The sequence below is a fragment of the Vidua chalybeata genome, chromosome 5 (assembly GCF_026979565.1).
Source record: "Vidua chalybeata isolate OUT-0048 chromosome 5, bVidCha1 merged haplotype, whole genome shotgun sequence".
Lineage (NCBI taxonomy): Eukaryota > Metazoa > Chordata > Aves > Passeriformes > Viduidae > Vidua > Vidua chalybeata.
In genome coordinates this window covers 16031756-16052959 of record NC_071534.1, presented here as the reverse complement: position 1 = coordinate 16052959, position 21204 = coordinate 16031756, and the positions used below count along the sequence as shown (strand labels likewise).

The 21204-nt window shown below is 36.0% G+C and overlaps 1 protein-coding gene across 1 annotated transcript in view; it reads right to left on the bottom strand.

Moving 5' to 3' along the window:
* The window catches only part of SCYL2 (SCY1 like pseudokinase 2), a 32514-nt gene extending 11348 nt beyond the window's left edge, over nucleotides 1–21166 (bottom strand). Inside the window, exons 1-11 of the mRNA XM_053943858.1 lie at nucleotides 21070–21166; nucleotides 17817–18019; nucleotides 13782–13939; nucleotides 9755–9899; nucleotides 8983–9132; nucleotides 8152–8373; nucleotides 7183–7299; nucleotides 5697–5822; nucleotides 4076–4252; nucleotides 1787–1909; nucleotides 414–527 (exon numbers count right to left, since the gene is read on the bottom strand). Coding sequence (XP_053799833.1) covers nucleotides 414–527; nucleotides 1787–1909; nucleotides 4076–4252; nucleotides 5697–5822; nucleotides 7183–7299; nucleotides 8152–8373; nucleotides 8983–9132; nucleotides 9755–9899; nucleotides 13782–13939; nucleotides 17817–17993 — 1509 coding nt within the window. The 5' untranslated portion in view covers nucleotides 17994–18019; nucleotides 21070–21166. The remainder of the gene's footprint in view (nucleotides 1–413; nucleotides 528–1786; nucleotides 1910–4075; nucleotides 4253–5696; nucleotides 5823–7182; nucleotides 7300–8151; nucleotides 8374–8982; nucleotides 9133–9754; nucleotides 9900–13781; nucleotides 13940–17816; nucleotides 18020–21069) is intronic.
* Between the last annotated feature and the right edge of the window lie 38 nt (nucleotides 21167–21204).

Genomic DNA, 21204 nt, shown 5'->3' with positions numbered 1-21204 from the left:
TATTTGTAGAAAAAGAAAAACAGAACAAATTTACAAAACTCGTAAGAAAATCTTTGTACTGAAAAATTTAAGACAAGTTAAAAAATGCTTTTGTATCATGAAAGAAAAACGCTTGGTTTTATGCTCACAAAAACTTAGCCTTCTGCATAGCAAACATTGCCAATGTATATCACAGTGGAACTCACTTCAGTAATTTTCACAGTATTACTAACACGGTAAGTTGTTAACAACTTTTAAAATTGTTAGAGCAAAGAAATGGTGCTTTTGCACTTTTAAGAAATTTTTTTAAAAAATTCAGTAAGAAATCAGAACACAATGATCGGCTTTTCCTTAAAGACACAACACTGTAAACCCAAAGTAATTAAAGGTTACAACATTTTCTGAACATTGGAGAATGTTACTATGATACTCACAGCAAGGGAAGAAGTTTGCAAACATGCATTTTTAATTCTTGGAATTAATGAATTTTTCATTGATGGGTAATCTATTAAATTGGCAAACGTGGGAATTATGTTTAGGCAAAGCTCCTAAAAAAAAAATCCACATAAGTTTAAAAAGAAACATGCATATTTTATTATAAAATTAGTACTAATATAACTCAATATCAGTTAGTTTGAAATGTCTTCTTAAGCTTTCCTCTTAAGGAAATATTTAAGGAAATAAGTTCAACTAAGCTGCCCTTAATATATCAGACTCACTTAAAAATAGCTAGAATAATAAAGTATCATGGTATGTATACAGAACTTTCAAAAACAGATTTTAGAAAAAAGAGCATTCAGAAATTAGTAATATTTAAACAGCAAGAATATCTTGCATTTTCACAAGGCTCCTTTATAGAAAACCCAGCTTTTACTACATCAATCAATCTCCTACATAAATCAAGAAAATTTCAATGAGTACTATGAATAATACTGCAGCACAATGATAGACTGAATGATAAAATATCATGTCAAGATTAACTATACTTTAGCAACAGAGAAAAAATAAACACACAATTTCAGCCCAATCTCAAAAAAAAAAAAAAAAAAGAGACAGTAATACTAAGTATATGCTGTAAGTAAAGACCTCAGGAACCAAAGTACTGATGCAGAAAGAAACTCATGACAGGTACTTAGAAACAAAAACCTTTGTCCCTAATATTACAAAGGCTTTGCAAAGGCAGAAGTCACATCTGATTATCCAAAACCATCTTTGAGAAATATTTTGTTTCTTTATCTCTGGCTCCTGAATGTTTTTGGGTAACTGGAATTGCAGTTTAATGATTAAAAAAATCCCCAGAAGAACCTTAGAAAGGTAGAGAAAGCCTAAGAAGAAAAAAAAAAAAAAAACCCATGGATATATAAAATGTCACCAGAATGTACATTAATATGATTTTACAGCACATCAGGTCTCATGAGGCAACTGTCAGCACAGATGTTCTCAGCAGCAGGAGCTCAGAATAAGCCACCTCTCACAGACAGGTACAAGCATGCATGCCTGCATGGTTTCTGCTGCACAGGCAGTGAAATATAAATGCATATCCCACTTTCTGCTATGGTGGCTAGTAGGAATCTAAGATAAGAGCATTAGAACAGTCAAGTGGTTACCTTCCTGGAAAACAAGGGAACTAAATTTTACTTTACCAGAAACAAATGTTCTTTAATAAAGCATTCATCTCTTTCAACATTCAGGCATATTATACAGTTTTATCTTTTCAAGTAAACAAACACATGAGTGTACAAAAAGTTGGCATTGTCAGCTGAAAGAGGAAAAAGAAAGTTTTAAATAAAGGCTGCAACTACTATACCTGGATCTGAATTGAAGGTGCTTCCAAGGCTCTATAAACCATCGGTAGAACGCTGTTCTTTATTTCATCTGGTGGAGTTTTGGTTAGCAGCAAGTCCATTTTTTGCAGGAAGATTAACAGTATCTATTCAAAGAAAGACAATTCAGAAGCCAAAAGTTTTAACTGCTAAGGATATATTTACAATTTAAAGTGTGTTGTATCATATCAAAAAACTTCATAAGTTTTCTTATAACTCAGTAAATGTGATCACTTACCATGTTGCTTGCCTGAAGGCATGGAAGACAAAAAACACTTTGACATGTTATTGCATTTAAGAGCAGCAAATACAAATCAAACAAAATATGCATGTTCTAGACTAATTTTTCTGAAATAACAAATCATAATGAATAACTCAGTAAGGAGTTTTTGTTTCTACTAACAAGAACTTATAAATAGCTCTTCATTCTCTTTATGGTCTTTTGTTAATATACACCCACAGAAAATTTTTATACATGCATCACTGTTACAAAAGCTAAACTTCCAAAAAACTGTAACTCAAATTCTGTCCTCAAAGCACTTGATCACAACTCCACATATACAAGCTGCATTCCATGTGTCTAAAATCAAAATAGGGACATAATTAAAAACAATATTATAGCTATTAGATGGACAAAAAAAGCCTTTATTCTATTTAAGATGGAAATTGTGTATCATAAAATTAAAAAGATCCCAAACAAAACATCACATTAACTTTAAAAAACCCACTAGAATAGCACATACGCATAGTGAGATCCATCTTGCTTAAGATTAGCCATCTAAAGGTTAAACACTATTCTAAATCACTCAGTCAGCTCAGGCTCAAATACAGAACACTATGTAACTCATGAGATTCATATCACAGCTCAGACAGGTGCTAGAGGGGACAGTGAGCATCCATTGATAACAGAACTCCTTTCAGAAAATAGGTTAAAGTAGATGGATAAATTATGTTTAAAAGTATCACATTTAAAACAAAAAGCCAAGTATTTTATAGGAAGACTTAAATTTTTGTCTAAAAATACATGGCGATCAGTGCTTCTATGTCAAATAAACAGCAGCATTGAAGTGTAGAAACAGAAATGTACCAAAATCCCATTACAGATTTCCCCCTTTTATTTATTCCCCCTTCTCTTTACAGAGAAGAAAAATATATTTTTATAGTGCAGCTAATATGTGTTTTCTTACTGGAAATTTGTAATTTCCCAAATTGCACACACACAAAACCATTCATTCATTCCATGAACATTGATTCTGATGTAATATCCCCATATTTGAGACAATCAGGGTGAAATAGACAAGACCAGTTTTAAAGCTACATTTTATGGTTTTCTTCAATACACAGTCTTTGTCCTAAACTTGAGTTTTTAAGACTTACATGCTCTCTTAACACCTGTTCTTCTCTAACAACCCTAACCATGTAATATTGTGGAATTACAGTTTCTAGGTTTAAGCTTCTAGGATCCTATTTGATACTTTTTATCTATTTAGGTAAAAATTAAGAAGGTACAGTCACAAGTGCACACACACCACTTAATAAGCAATTAACAGCAATTGCACTCTAAGTAATAATGCTTCATTCATTAATGCAGAGCCCAGTACTTGTCAGGGAACACTTCTGTGTAGTGAATTAGAAAACTAATTTACAGCACATCCTATGCTGTTTACAGAATCCTGTAGATACAAATTAAGGGTTTGTCTGGGAAATTATGTCAGAGTAAGCTAGGATGTTAATGTACAGCACACATTAATCCACACTAACCCCAAGAATTTTTGCATAATCCTCAAATAAATACTACTCTTAACATGAATAAATAGCACTTAGAGAGTGTCAAAGCTACAATTTTTCCACCCCATGATCCCAGTGTCAGCAAACTGGATTCAAGCAAAAAACCCCAGGTTCATCTACTGGTAGAATATATGCAAACATTGTACTGTACAACCCTGCTCAGATTGCCCAGATATATGTTAAAATGCTTACAAATATATCTTCTACAATCAACCAAAACCAAGTGGTAAATTAAACCTTTTTTGCAAATCTCATCTCACCTATAAATGCAATATACCCTCAGAACCCATCCAAACAAGCAGAGGTAGAAGCTTTGAGAATTTCCTGGAAAATCTATTTTGAATGAATCAAGACTGACTGCCTAGACAACTACAGAGCAGACTGGGCAATGTGTGTGAGGCTGGAAAAGGGAAATAGAACAATTAGTTTTTTCAGGGAAAACAAAACCAAAGATAAAAATTGTAATATGAATAATATTAACATACCTGGATTGGTTCTTGCTGCTTAAAAACAGGACCAAGATCAGGTAGAATGAGCTTGATATATTCTTCTTTGGTGCACTCCTCAGCAATTAAGAGAACATTAGGCAAGACAAAGGGTACCATATCCGGATTCACAAATTCAGAAGTCAAGCAAGGCAAAATTCGCTGAATTATAACACGCTGAAAGAAAAAAAAAAATCCCAAGTATGAATCATGTACTGCACTGCAGTAAGTTACCATTGTGCCAGTTCAGCAGCTTTTGTATTAGCCTGATATTTACAAAAAAGTAGACACATAATTTTCAGTTTTGATCTCTTATTTGCACAGTACACTATAGTTAATTTACACTGTGCTACTCTGCTTAATTTTCTCCGTTTGCAGTCAAAACTAACAACTGTGAAGATCAACAAAAAGCAATTAACTGTACAGAAAATAGGACTTTGAGCCACACGCGAGTTATGAAAACCATACTCCATATGCTTTAGAAATACCCTAACAAGATCCTTAAAAATACCCTATAAACCCTCTGAATTAGTAATTTTTTGTTTCTGTACCCCATCATTCACTGAACAAACAAACACAATCCTACTATACCTTCCTGCAAAATTCCACATACATTCCCTAAATAGGATTCTGAAAACTGTGGATGTCTACTGCAGCATTAGACATCCTTAAATGACTTTGAAGTCAATAAACAGAAATATATGGTTCAAGGCCACAGTCACTTCCCTCATAAAATATATTTTCAAGACAGAAAAAAACCAAAAAGAATGCCCTAAATATGATTTGGTCAATCACTGGCTGTCTAAAGTTAGGTGAAATACATGCCACTTATTTCAGAATTCAAAGCAGCAACCATTTCTGATCAAACAAAAATATTGCTAAATTGAAAAGAACAGAGTATTAACTATGGAGCCTAAATGTTGCACTGTGTAGTGCAAAACAGAAATAAAAATACAGAAATTTAAAGCACTGGTTGAGAAGCTGAGTTATTCTATTATTAAACTAATACTACTTTTCTATCACACATGCATTACAGCTTATATAAATTAAGGTATACCACAAAAGGAAAGGGAGGCAGTCTAGACATATTGCTTAACACTACACAGGAGAAATATGTAATGACAGGCATTTGCCTTTGAGATTTCTGAGCACTGCCAGCACAAGAAAGCACTTAGTCTACTGACAGAAGGAAACTTTGCATCATTCAACATTAAAGTACTGCCTTGCTATGAAAAAACTTGAAGCAATCTTACAGGAAGAAAAGGTGGCAAATTGGCTTCAAAGAGCTATGATGGCTTCTGGAAACACAGGGAAAGCCTTGTAAGTGGAGAGAAGACAACTCCCTTTCAAACTGGCATAAACTACAACAGGACACGCAAATGATGGTTCCTTATTTGGCTTATTTGCCATTTTCCATTTGAAGTATTACTGATTGCTGAGGAATACTTCCAGAATAAATATGTTCTAATCTCCCTTTATTTCCTTCTACTCTATTCTGACAGTGTCACAGCAGTCTGTTATGGTAAAATGCTGCAGAAAGTCCAGCATTCCACAAGTCAAAATGCTAACAGATGTTCCTATATTTTCCAACTTGTTATTGCAAGACATCGTTCAGACATACCTTAGGTAGTTTTGGCAAAACTTTTGGTAGTCCTTTAAAAAACTGTGATTTCTGCAGGTTATCCCTTTGAAATAATGAATCAAAATACTGAAGCGTCATTGCTCCTACATCATCGAAGAATGGTATCTAAAAATAAGATGAAAAGGTTGTGATCTGGAGGGGGACAACACTGACACTGCTACAATAATTCCAAAATATAATCATCTATCTACCCTTTCAGTGCACAACAGTAAGCCTTTACAATGACATGTCTGCAACTAACAATTAGAAAATTAGATTTTTACTTACCAAGTAGTAAAATATTCAGATACAGGTTGATTATTAAGACAGAATTTTCCTAGAATTTTTCAAAAACTCATGCATGTTATGTGTATCTAAGTTAAAACATTATTTCATTATTTCATATACAGTAAGTGGCTTACCAAAAAAAATGCAATGAAAAATAAGAACTTGGAATAAATATTCTTCTAGGAATAATTATGTTGTATTATACTACAACACAGGATTACCTATTAGGTCATCCACATCTGGCCCCCACCCCTGGAAACTCCAGAAAACCCTGGAAGCTCTGATATCTCTACCCTATGATTCAGTGTGCAGATAACAGGTAAAAGAGACTCAACATCTTTATAAAACCATACTGCTTAATACAACCTCTCACAGATTTACTTGTTGTAGTCCTTCAGACAATTGAGTTGATACCTGAGAAATATCTGCCAATTCCCTCACTCCCATCTTTCAGCATATAGGTGGACAAAACCATCACCTGCTCCCTCTCCCTTCTTCACCCACTGTTTCTTTCAACAGTTAAAACACTGATTCCTGTCTCTGCATACCATCTTTTTACACCACAGCAAAAGAATAAAATCCTTTAGCAAAACAAAACTATATGCAGGAATCTGAAAGGCTATCAGATTAGAGAAAATGGGGCATAAGACAAGGGAAGAACAATGCTGCTTTCAGATAGGAAAAGGGAGCAACAGTTTTGCCGAATTAAAACTTACACTATATCCTACTTGAAATTAAGTTTTGCTTTGTTAGGGCAAACAATTTCTGAATATAATTTATTATTTTGCATACTTAAGAATACACCAAAAATCATAGGCCAAAAGTTAATCCTTACATTTACTGCCCTTTATCATTTCCTCACTTTCAAATCCTTCCAATCTAATTTTAAAGACTGAAATGTATAAAACCATAGCACAAAAATCTTTCAATTGCATGGAAAGGAATAAAACAGTGTTGCATTGAATAATTTTTGAATAACTGAGTAATTTTTCTAAATTCTGTCTCAGCACCCACTTTTTCCATATAAATGAATGTCAGCACAAGGATAACTTTTGGTATCAACTAGCATTACATCTAAATGGTTAAAAAATATTTAGCATTAAATAAAATTATTAACAGAAAGCACTTCAAAATAGCTCTACAAACCAAACACTAATTTCTCTCTTTCCTATGGATACTGTATTTTCCATGGACTGACCTTAGTCATTTGATCTGCGTCTGGTCTGACTGCTGGAGCTACGTTTAGGAGTAGCTTTACATGCTCACGCACCTCCTCAGGTATGTTCTCAAGAGTACTGGAGCTTAAACGGCTCAGCTGTGGAAGTATTTCAAGCATGAACACCATGAAGTCAGAAAACCCTGCATGTAACTATTTCCAATATACAGCAGGTCTATACTTTGTTCTCTTGATGGTTTCTCTACCCATACATTTGATACCCCTCCCTTGCTCACAGTCTTCTCTGTTTCCCAAGTCTCTACCTCTTTTAGGTCCCACCCCTGTTTTTCCAACTTCCCACTGTAGTTCAGGTTATCAGAGAACACAAACAGGATATTTTAAACAGGAAAATGTCATTATCTGAGGTGTTGTCTGCACACATTAAAACACAGTACATACTGTGTGGCAATGGGCACCCAAAGAAGTTACAGCCAAGGAAACCTGCACATGAACAGACATTATGTCAGCTGATCCAATTAGCTGAGACACTGTCCTCTGTTAATATTCACAGTCCACAAATAATAGTGGTGAAATTGTGATAGCCAAGTGGATACCAACTGCCATGTCAAGCGATCAAATCACTTTAAACCCAGCCCTCTTCAATGGTCCTAAATCGGTAATTCCCTTCCAGGTGTTTCATACTGTTCACCCCAACAGGTAAGCATTATTTCACAAGACCAGCATTCAACAGGTTAACAGAGAAATCAGCTGAAAAATGCAATTTTTACTTTATAAAGCTGGTACATGTAACCTCATCTAAACATATTTTTATTGCTCATATTTTGCTACAATTCTTTTTCTTCTTGTAAAAACAATATGCAGGGTAAGATGACATTGTCAGATAGTTTATATTGGAGCACTGATAGTGTTCTCAATATTTAAATCTATTTTACAGTAGTAACTTTTCAAGTAAGAAAATCAACAAACAATAACCATAAAAAGAACAAATACCTGGTCCAGCTGTCTACTAAAGCTTTTATAAATATCTTGTTTGTTGACTTCAAAAATTGGTTTCCCTTTATTAAACACTGCATACATAACAGCTCCTAGAGAGTACATATCACTGGCTGCCTCACAGCTCACAGAGAGTATATATTCTGGTGCCAGATACTCAGGATTTGGAAGACACAAGGATGGCAAGTTTGGATCCCATTCCTTACAAGGGAACTTTGGCTACAAGAGAAGTGAAGCAAAGTACATTTATCAAGGATTTTTAAAGACCATTTTCAAAAAGAAACTCAAGCAGCGAAAAATAATTAAGCCACTCAAATTCAATTATGAATCAAACAGCAACACAGTAAGGCAAAACTGTTAAGAATCTCTGTCTGTAGCTTAGAGTGATTCGCTGATGCAATTTTAACTGAATATTAGAGCTGGGAAGTGTAATTTAAAATCAAAGCACTGCTGTAATGGGGAAACATGAGCTATGATGGAATTCAGTTTCAAAGGTAGCAGCTAGGCACTGAATAAGTGGAACACACTAAGTAAGGCTTGCAAGTCATCCAACATGAAGGGGAGCAAAAGTGGCACAGGCTCCAGCCTCTGTTTGGAACCATCACTAGTCTACTGTGACCCCACTGAGCCCACTCAGGCTCTTTGTCTGAGACAATCAAATGCAGCACTTCAATCCAGACCTGTGCCATATGTTCTAACTTCTGGCCAACGAAATACAGAGGTGAGTATTACATAAATGTTTATATACTGGAATGCAAATTCATGAAACTGGTTTCAGGCAAAGACTTGAATTTGAAACTGAATGATGATAAACATAAAGATTATTACCTCCTGTTCGGATGGATTTGTTGATTGGATACAAAAATCAAAGCCCATAATTTTCCATGCTCCACTCTTATTCAAGATTATATTTTCAGGAGTAATATTTCCATGGACCATTTTGACACTGCTATGCAAAAATGACAAACCTTCAGAAACCTGTTCATAAAAGATCATTATTTCAGGTTAAATATTTCCCCAAACATCCTACGAGACATTTACAAAAATTCTGGGTTTATGGTCATGGTGAAATTCCTAACTAAGAAAAAAAATTTCATATTTTAGCCTATGCCTTAAAAATCATGCATGAAGGAAATTAAACAGATGGGTAATCAATGGGTGAGATTACTAATGTTAATTAACTATCACAAGTCTAAGTGTGGTGGTGCATTCCCCTCTCCTGTCAGGCCACACTATCTCAGAAGAACATAATGCTTTATGAAGCTAGTCAACATATTCACCAAACAAAACCTGGGAGCTAATGGTACTCCACAGAACATAAAGATTCACATATGGAAGAGACAGTAGCATAGACATTTACAAGGAAAATAAAAATTAACTGAAGTTTCTATTTTACATGTCAGAACAGTCAAAAAAAGAGTAGCAGCTTAGAGCTCCTAGTGTTTATCCTCTTTTACACTTAGAGTGATCAGGGCACTATTATCTCTCACCTCACTATTGGTTTGATTTACTATAGGCAGACAAAACTTTGGCAGTGTACTGACTTCATTAAAAAAAATCATTAATACTAAAACAGAAAAAAAAACAACCCGTACCATACCTGAAGCAAACCATATTTGGTCTCCACGTCATAAAGTTTGTATTCTTTAATGTCTGATGGTAAAGGAGAAGGTAGGTTGTCCCAGCTGCCAAGAACATTAGCTAAACTTGCACAGACTGGTTCTGTACAAAATGCCAAGCAATCCCTGTATAGGAAATGCATTAAAAATTTCTTGTACATAAATGTAATATATCTCTTGACTGCAAATAAAGAACCATACAAACACCATATATATTGCCAAAGTACCTGGTGCTACCAAAAGCCATGTTGTATTTCAGGTTTTGAATTCTTTTAATATTATACTAAAGAGAAACACATAAATGTCTGAAGTTTAAAAAAATACTAGAATTAGGATATTTTATTCTCTAACATTCACATAAATCGCTAATGGTTCACACAATGTTTCATAATTTTTTTTTAAAACCAATGCTTTCCTTGTCCTGATCCAGGACAAAGTGATAAAATAATTCTTACTCCTATTAAAACTTGTAAAATCAGACTTCTACCTATGCCTAAAACCATCATGTCCCTGACTGAAGCAGTATTAATGAGGTCAGACAACGATCAGAAACTAAATTAATATAAGGGAGCACCTGAATATTCTTTTACTTTGACAACTGATAGAGAAGATCTGCAAACACAAATACACTTGTTATATGAACTGCAGTTTGCATGTGAAGTTACTGTTCTCTAAATTACTTTATTGATTTTTTTTCTTCATGAAAAATTAATGGTCTTGCTTATGCATTTTTGTGTCAATTGTGTTTGAAAAGCACAGAAGAAGCAAACTTCCATACGTAAGGACTGGTCGTAACACTGTCCAAATTTCAAATTTAAAAATTGGTCCTGAAACCAATATATGTCTCAATTCCACAAACTTCATGCGACACAGACAGAGTATTTCTTTACATCCACATTCTTCATACTGCTCTGCACAGCAGTGGAGGCCCTGCACAGCCATTGCAATTCACTCCTTAATTGTTTTAAAGGGCTTTTTTTGAGAAAGCACTACATGGATGGTAGCACACATACCTGCTTTAAGGATCATTAATTCATGAGAACACTAAATACTGCATCAGTATGAACACAGAAAACAAGTAACAGTAACAAAGATACATTTTTGAATATAAAGTAATAGGCAAGAAGACAGAATCTAACTTTTTGATCACTCCATAAAAACATCAGAAGACACATCTCAGCATGAAACTACCATGTATTGTTTTATTATTTCAATAATTAACAAGCTTGACCTTTAAAGTAAAATAACGCCACTGAAACATGCAAACCTCTTACTACCCATCCAGACTTTAGTTTTATCTACTGCCTCTCTAGAAGTAAAACAGCTGAAAAGTAAAATACATTGAATGCTAAGTGTCAGCCAACCTGACAGAATTCTTTTGCTTGGTTTCCTCCCTCCCATTCTGATAATGACATACCTTTGATATTTCTATTAATATAACTAGGGTAATAAAACTTGTTTCTGTTATAAACACAAGTCAAAATGAGAACATAGAAAGACAAAGTACTTTCTTTTCAGTCTGACTTCAACTTTACCACAGAGCTCATCCATTTAGTTAAGGTTAAGGCACAGATGAAAATACCTAGGGAACAGTTATTCCGTGGTTTTCATAACAAACTCTCTGATTACTGCTGTTTTGAGGGAATAAATGATGGCTGTTTATTTTTTACTTTAGGAGGTAATTAAAAAAAGGCCCCAAGCACAGTATTGGAGGGATGCAGTAAATCTAATTAAATAGCAGAACATTGCAAAAGGTGATGTCTGCCATACCGGGCAGCTGCCTTAACAGTTTCCTGAATAATATCAACATGAAATTCAGAGTAATAAGATAAAAACATTTTCAAAATAAAAAGTGACAGCTAAAATTACATATGCTTTCTACAGGGAAACAATGTAAAAAATGCAATGTCTAGTAAATTATAAGGGACAATTCACAGTACTACTATTTTTAAAGGGTAGGAATGATATTATGAATTAACCCACAATTTGGGTTTTTTTATCCTTTTCTTCAATAACAAGCTAAATGTAAATTAAAAATGCTTTCCAGTGCTGTTAATGGAATACAAGACCATTTGTAAATAAATATACTCATATTAAATATTTAGTATAAATAAGGAGTTACTCATATAAATGCATGTTAAGCAGTTTTACATCATTATATGTATTACATACATTTATATTAAATATAACTATGTTGGATACCAATAATTTGTAGTAAAAACATTTGATTAATAGTGGAAAAACTATCTACACACTAGGGTTAGAAATATATGGCCTTTCTTTCCATATCTACTTCAGCCCTCCAGGTGCATAAGTATCTATTTGCATCATAAAGAGGAATATAATAGGTGACCTGCAAGCAGTTCATTACAACTGTCCCTTACTTTGGGGAAACACAAAAGAAGAAAAAAGGAAGAAAAAAAAAAAGATCAGGTACAGTCTAGCTAGAGGCCCATGAGAGATTTCTTCAAGAAAAATCACTCTGGAAATATCTGAAATCCTAAAGCAATCTTACAGCATGCTTGCACAAGGTTACACACATATATATTCTACATAAACCTTCATTTTATTTATCTTCTCCAAAAATCTGTTACATCTGTTTCTGGCACAGCATGCAACTGTACAGGTTTTGTGCTTCTGGTGTTTCTATCAGCAGTTGGGTGTGCTGAGTACAGAAACAAAAACAGCAGAAGCAAAGTGTAAGGCATTACTAAAAACTCACAAACAAGAACTCTGATGTAACTATACTGTTACTTTTACTCAAAAGGCTTAAATGCTTCACAAGAACATCACCAAAGCTTTCTTAAAGGTATGAATCTTGATGTTTTCTTCTGAAGGGCAAAGTTCAGGGGAAAAGTTGCTGAGTCAACTGGAAAACCGTGACAATTTTAGGAAGAAGCCTGAGGTATACTCTGGGATTCACTTGCACTCACCATAATTTGAGATGACCCTAAGGCCATTTAGCACATAATAGTTTATTTACTGTTGTATCGTACTGAGAGCTGACTTCAACTACTTAATTGATTTTCTTTAGGCCATTGTAAGGGACATACTAGATCATAGGTGCAATGACAGCTTTGAACCCCTGTTAATGTGAAATGTGTTTAGATAGATATGAATATGCAAGTGCAATTTAATCTAATAAACCTGTCTCAAAGCAGGCATTGCAAAGATGAAGAAGCATTCCTACAGTATTCTCAGCTCCTAGAAACCATTTGGAAAAAGTCAACACAGAAAGGAAGGACATTATATAATGAATCTTTATCAGGCTACAGCTTAGGATCACAGAATGACTGGAGTTAGAAAGCACCTCTGGAAATATCTAGTCCAACCCCCTTCCTCTTTGGGGAAAAAAACCCTAAAACTTCCCCAATCTTCTTTGGTAGTATCAGGATCAGCTTCCCATTTTAACATGAAACATCCATTTTCTTTGTTAGATTTTAGTGCGCTGTTATCCCTACAGCTGAACAATAAATCTGTAAGACTAACCAGTTATTGTTCCTAGCGACCAATCTTTTATAAATCAAGTAAGCACTAGAAGAACATGCTGAATTTTGTCTCCCTGGATCTGCACTTGAGGGCCTTTTCAACACATATTTATTACAACACATACAATGTATCAAAAATCCCTAATCTCATATGTACGAAATACACCTCATACATGGAACAAAATGTATGAATAAGTAAAGCTATTTTAAGAGAGTTCTTTAAAAGCAAAATTAATTAAAGCACCAAATTTTCATGCTGTAATGGTCATGTGTAGCCTTACAGCTGCAACTGGACTAAAATCAAGCAACAGATTATTAATTTGATTCACACCTGAACTGCATTCTGTGGTGGAGGGGGGGGTTGGGGGAGAATATAAGGGTAGGATGAATACCATGTCATATGAATAAATACACTAAACCTGAATCTCATCACATGTATGTATTGAATGTTCCAGACAGTTTACATCCACTACCAAAACAATGATTAAAAGTAACTGTTCTCTACTTTACTACAGCTTACCTGGACTCTTCTAATGGATGTTGAACAGTAAGTAGTCTAGGGTGTCGAAGCCTAGTTAGCTGTTGAACACCTCGTTTTAAGGAATCAATAATCTGATCTTTTTCAAATTTTTGGTACTTGTCTATTAGCTTCTTATCAAAGACAAAAACAGCCACTTCCTGAAAATAAGCGACAGAATTCACTCAGCATGTAACACAGCCAAAACCTAAGTCTATACACAATTATATACAAATGCTTGTTGATCAACAGTACAATCCCACCAATACAATAACCAAACAAAGAAACTGACTTTTTCTTACTTAGTCCCAGTCATGGGAGAGCTTACTGTAAATAAACCCTTAAATAGACATTTTGAATTAAGGTACTAATGCTCCTTTATTGTATAAATAGTAAAGCGTAAACTATAACCCCTACCTAAATAGTGACAAAGCAGCAGATCCACAGTCAGAAATCAGCTTGATTTTAAGTAGATGAAAGCATTTATATAAACTATGAACAGTTAAAATATTCTGAGTATTAAGTGTTGCTAAAGTGTTGCTTTATTAAACCAGGTCCTGTCTCAGTGTTCTGCTCCAAACCAGTTCAAACTTACAAAACAGTCACAGTCTATTAATCTGATCAGACCATTCATGTGATAAAACATTAAGAATTTTGTAATGCTTAAAGATGTGTAAAAAGAAGTCACAAAAATGTTAAAAACAGAGAAATCCTCTCCAACTTCTGCAACTGGAGCAGGAGATAATTAAGAAATTTGTATGAAAATTTGAAATTACAGAGGTCGATGTAAAATAAAAAATTAGATGACCTCTCCATCTGGGAAGTCGTTAATGCGAAATGTATCAACTGATGGAAAAAAGAAATTAAAAACTTTCATCATGAAACAGACTTTTATATGCTGCTTCAACAGCATTATGAATAATAATAAAGGTTAGAAAGCAGTAGAAAACAATATGAAAATACAGTTAGCAGTCCCCAAGAGGAACTCGATGCTCTTTTGCTGCACATTGTATAACTGTTACTCTAATTAAAATCTCACAGGAACAGCTTCATTATTAATTAAATAAAACCCTATAAACTTTTATAAATAGGCTATCCAAAATATGAAATTCAGCCCAATACACAAAAAATTGTTTTTTAGCTATTTTCATTAAGCCCTCAGCAGGTGAATACTTGTAACTGACTCAGCTAAGTACACTTTTCCTGTCTATTTCCCGCCTCTATCCATATTGGCTCCTTGCTCCAGCTTTTAGGCGTGATGGATCAAACATTAACACAAGGCAGAGAAGAGCAACGACAGGGGATGGAAGGCATACACTGAGCAGTACATGACCAATAACAAAATTTCAAACTAAGGCTGCACTTCTGAAAAAATTCTGTTTGATGACAAGTGAAAAGAACCAGAAAGTGAGTATTTAAATCAGCTGTGGTTTGAATATTTTGTGGTGGGTCTAAGTAAGTGCTATTGATGTTTGCCACAATCCTGCATGGTTTGTTTAGACTCGTAATTCCCTGCACCTGGCAGAAGAGAACACAATTTGTGCTTCAGATCCTTAACCAGACAACTCAAGGCCATTAGCTCCCTCTTGACTGTCTGTAGTCTTGTTGTTGGGACTTACCTTCTGAATTCTGCTAGCTTTACAACTCAGCTGACAAGTGCTTTGTGACCTTAGCCTATCTATTTATGATTGCACTTTCTAAGCAGAAGGACAAGTGCCATATTGTGCCAAAAAAAAGTATAAGTGCATAAAGTCTAAGTTAATAAATCTAAGATGAGCTGAAAGACATACTGTGAAATTATACATCTATATATAACCAGAGTGACTCATAAATCTTTCAAACAAACAACAGCAGATCAGCTATGAAATAGCACCAGACAAACATATGCACAGGTAAGTAATTTCCTCACATTCTGTTAGGTTGTTACTAAGTCACCTAAACAGTATGCAAGAAAAAAAAAGGTACATTAAAAAATTAATAACAGATAAACAGTCAGAAATCCTGGAAAAGCAGCAAGGCATGAACCAGGCAGAACTTGGATAAGAAGAATAAAGTTATAGATATCTACTGTCACCAGAGATTGAATATTTGTAACTGCCCACTCATTCAAAATAGGAACAACCATAATCCTGAAAACAAAGATTTCTGATGGGATCTACTGCTGTAATGTTAAAACCTCCAAATTTAAGTCATTGTAGCCAGATAAAACAACTAAACTATTACTTGTGTTGTGGTAAAGTGACAACAACAGGGGTAATTAAGCCCTTACATCCTGCTCATCTGATTACAATACACATTGCAAAAAAACCTTATAGCTTCAGGTTACACACTTGTAATACAGCAAATATGTGCAACTTCACAAAAGTGACTGCTATCACCTGGCAAATGCAGCCAGCCCAAAGAACATTCAGAAGGTACATGGGAGAGAAATAAAAACTAATGTTAAAGAATATATATTGCAGTACAACACATCATAAGCTGTATCGCTGCACAATTTGTTTTGCAATGACAAAGTGAATGTTGACATGATGTTACCTAACTGGTAATACTAATAATGAATGGTAACTGCATGTCAAATGACCAGCCATCTAAAATTCCATCCAGTACAACTGCTGCTGTGTTTTCAATTACTTATGATGGCATACAACTGCACAGATGTTAGTCAGGGTTTAGATATCCTGCAGAACCACATGGAGCACCTGAACTAAAACTCTGTAAAACTGTTGGTCAGAATACCCATTGAAGGCTTGAAAAATGTGCTTGACAGGAACTTAGTTACATATACTCTGTCAACTATACAGTGAAAGAACAACTCTCCAGACCTTAAGGATATACCTGCTACAGGTCAAATGCTTACTAGGAACATAGATTGTATAAAACCTATCAAAATTACCATGTTTCCAATGTTATCACTGTGTATAGCTGAGTAAGACCAAAAAAAAAAGCCCCAATCAACTGGTATGCTGCGTAAATTCAGTAAATAAAAGATGCACAGAGCTCTGCAACAGCTATAAAAATGCACGAAAACATGGCAAAAGTACCTGATTAAACATTATTCAGACTCTGTAACACAGAATCAGATCACACATTCTTTGCAGATTATTTATTCTGTGTATTATATGTATCTATTTAATAATGTTTATTTGCCTATGATCTAACAGATGGTATAAACATTTTCCAAAGAGATTCCTTTGTGTCCATTTCTTCCTGGTACATGTGCAGCAAGCTGATGCATTGTCTAAATGACTTCACATCACTTAGTATTACATTTACCTCAAGACTGTAACTTATTAACACTTCTATTTACACTTGAAAAATTGTATTTTCTTCCCAAATTTGAAAAGACTTTTCACATTTCTCCAGTGTAACAAAATTATTTTCTGCAATAACAATTCTTAAACTCTGCTTTTGGCAAACCTTCTTCTGAAGTCACAGTCCCATATTCATTTATACATGTGACTTCAAGTAAGTCAAAAGTTTGAGTATTGGTGCTCTAAACCCTAATACTTTAAGGAAACTAAAAAGGAACAATACTGATCTGATAGCAGCACATGGAAAGCATAACTAACTTCCTTCACAACCTCCTCCTCTATCCCATGCCTTCCTGTTACAGTATCTCGTAACTTAATGATGACATACTTCGTGGTTATTTTAAACTGTAAAAAGCCAGAATTGTTACAAAAAAAAAAAAAAAAAGCTGCAAGCTGCAACAAATTGAACAAACTGGGGAACCAATCTATGGTAAAGAGAACTTCTTCCTTCTTGTCAGATCACTTTTAACTCAGATGAATTCTTGATCTTGGTTCCAAATTTTATGCTATTAATGCAGAACCACTTCTTTCTCCAAGAAACCGGCTTAAAACAAGTATCACTTACATAGCCGAGAACAACGTACTTAAATAGTGTTAAGTTCTTAGTGTCGTTTCACTACCCTTACCATGAGTCTGTCCAGTCTGACTTTAACTGCCACTTACCAACTGCTACCAATCAATCTGTCATCTAATGTTTATAAACACAGGTCTTTACTTGATAACTCACCTGCTTTGTTGATTTTTTAGTTCCATTAAATATCTTCCAAGCAAGACCATTACCTCCACTGGCAATATGTCGCCCGACATCAAATTCCCTGGTGACGGGATTTCCCATGACTGCACTGGTGACATCAGCTGTCACCTTTGTGACAGTGCTCTTCAGCTTGTTCAGCATGGACTCCATGGTTTCAATTTGCACCAATGGCTTATCTTATAAAGACAAGAAAACAAAGGTTTCACAGTCCTCTCAATTAAACCATTTCTTGAAAACTGTAATCAAATAATGCAAAGGATTTATATACTGTCCCTCAACAGGAAAGGTTCACAGCCTGTGTACTAGTATCCATCAAAAAGAGAAACATATCTGAAGGAAAACCGACTCCCTTAATTCCAGTGTTCACAGAATTACTCATTTGTCTGAAGCAAAGGATTGCTTAAGATTCCCAGGCCAGCAAAATAATGGATGTGTATTATACAGACAGCAAGTAAAAACCAGAAATATTCTTTGCTACACAATGCTTTTCAAAATACAAGCTCAAAATTCAATATTTTGCCCAATCAGACTGCTGACATTACCATTTGCACAATCCAGCTGTTAATGAACTTAAGTATTAAGTGAAGAGGAAGGAAAAAAGAAACCATCTTTTTATGCTTTACCAAAATCGTGCAAGGAAGCTTTTCTCTTACCACCTTTCAAGTTTTAGAGCTAAAAGACTGTGGCAGCTTCCAATTTACTTCATCTTCCCCTGTAGTGCAGCCTTTCAGAGTTTTCTATATTTTCTTACTAAATCTGACTTGCCTATTCTGCTAGATAAAAAAAGATATATTATTACAAGAAATTAATTTTACTTTATGATTCATGATCTGGAAAGGTACATGCAAGTCCTTACTGTGCAGCCCTACACCAAACTCCTATGAAATCACTGGCTAATATTCCTGTATAAAGAAACTTTTCATTAACCTGATAAATAAGTACAAACAAGGATCATGGATTACTCTAAGAAGATGCTATAGGCATTTCCATCTCTCAGCGATTTTATTCAGCAGATATTCTGTGGGCAAACTCTATATGCTAAAAGACTATAAAATCAATCCTAATGAGTTTAAGATAATCCCAAATCTAATTTACTTGGGTTTAGATCTCATGCTTTTTCCATTGTTTTGCTCACTCCCAGCCATCAAATCTTCTCTAGTACCAATGCAACACCATCTTGTTAGGACTCTCAAAAATAATAAAACACTTTGAAAATTAACTGCAGAAATATTATGAAGAAAATGCATGTGCATGCATGTTCAAATTCCTTTGTGTAAATTTGAAAGGAAGCTTCTCTACAGAGATGGTGGGAAAATGGTGTAGTATTCATTAAATCAGAAGTGTCCTCTGCTGTGGGTGACAGACTTACTGCAGTGAGTAGCCTGTAAAAGCCACTAGGTGAGAATGTCAACAGCATTCCAGTATCTGAAGTGCTAGAATTTAAAATTCAAGCCTAGTAGACCCTGTCCAACCTGTTCCCCTCCAGCTTGACAGTAGGCAAACTATTGTTTAATTTAGCTTCTGAGCAAGCAGTACCAAGAAACTTATTTCTCAATAAGCAGATGGGGTTTAAAGTTTACATCCACCTAACTGAAAATTTGTAGAAATCCTCTTCTCAACATTTGAATGTAAGCTAAAATAGTATATTTTGCTTCATAAAAACAATTGCTATCACCAACCTCAGTAAAAAATCTATATATATCAACAGGAACAATGTACCTAGAAAATCCATGCCCCACCAAAAATATCTGTTTTGGATAGTACCTCTAATACCACAAATCATAACAAATTAACCACATCTGAAATACACAAGTCTAGCTCTTAACTGTAGGAAAACCTGCTTGTTCAGTTAAGACTGGTCTAGTATTTCCAAGTAGCAAAAAAGTCAGTCAACCACAATGAAATTTGCATTTGAAGTTAAAAAGCAATAAATGAGACAAATGCAAAATCTGAAATATAACAGTGTCTGGACAAGCAACATAGGACATGCAATAAATGTTTAAGAACTCTTCCTGTTTGAATTTCATGAGTAATATTAATGCTACTGATTCTGAGTCTGTGAAACCTGGAACTAATCCTAAAAAATTCTGAATGTTCAATATGTTTTGTCATGAATGCCCCTCACAATCAGTAATGGTTTTTATGCTGATGTACATCAACAATTATACAGCAGCATGATGAGAACAATTACTTAGCAAGGTAGTAAGCAACACCAACATTGCATTCAGAAAGGAGGCAAAACATTCAAAATGTTGAAATACAGGCTTGTTGAAATCCAAAGCAAAGACTGTACACAATTTTTCAATTTTCACTTATAAAAAAAAACATAATGCAAATCCAGCAATTTATCCTCAAACTAATTGGTAGCTTCACCTGATGTATGGCTGTGGGTGCACACTTTACAGCAGTACAACATACACTACCACTATTCTGAACTATAACAAGCTGGGATCCCCCTTTGGAACCAAGACCAGCGGGCTGGTGCACAGCTACTTCACGCCATCCAACCGCATCCTATCCACCTGCCCCAAGCACGCATCAATCCACAGAGGTAAGTGCTGGAACAACTGAGTCACAGCCAACAAAAGGACAAAACTCCAGCATTTTTAAAGCACAACCAGTCTTTTGCATTTGTTACAAAAACATCGAGACGGTCAAATGCAATGAAGCACTGTGCAAGGCTGCCCTCGCCGCACGTCACCTTCTTAACTTTCACGCACCATTTCGCTACTGAGCTTCAGCTGAATCCCTACCAAAACCTCACGGAACGAGATCCATGAGCAGGGTTCTGTCTGTCGCCTGGTGACAGGTGAAACCCAGGCCGTGCGCCGCACAAACCCCGGTCAGCCTCCTGCGGGCCAGTCCTTCCGGACGAAGTATTTACTGTTATTTACAGCGAGAGCGGACTCGCACCGCTCTGCAGGGCCGCTGCCTGCGCTCCCTGCTCCGCGGGGCAGCCGGGAGCAGCGCGCCGAGGGGCGGGCGGCGGCCGCGGCCACAGGCGACAGGTGACCGCGATCCGCCGGCTCGGGCAGCTCAGCGGTCCCCTCCCGGCCCTGCCCGCGCGGCCATCGAGCCTCCGGGGCGGCCCTTCCCCTCCAGCCCTCAGCGCCGGGCACCCGGGACCCGAAACCACGGCGCCCGCGGAGCCGGCCGGCCCTGCCCGCCCCGCGCAGCGCCACCAGGCCACGGGCAGCCACTGTCGACCCTGGCCGCGGCCTCTCACCTGAGCCCGCGGGAAGCTGCCGGCGCAGCGCCCGGCTGCCCGTCGCCCTGTGGGCCCGGCGGGCCGCCTGTCACGCCGGCTCCGTCTCTCGCTCAGACTCCGTCCTGCCGCGGCTACTCCATAGTGACGGCGGCA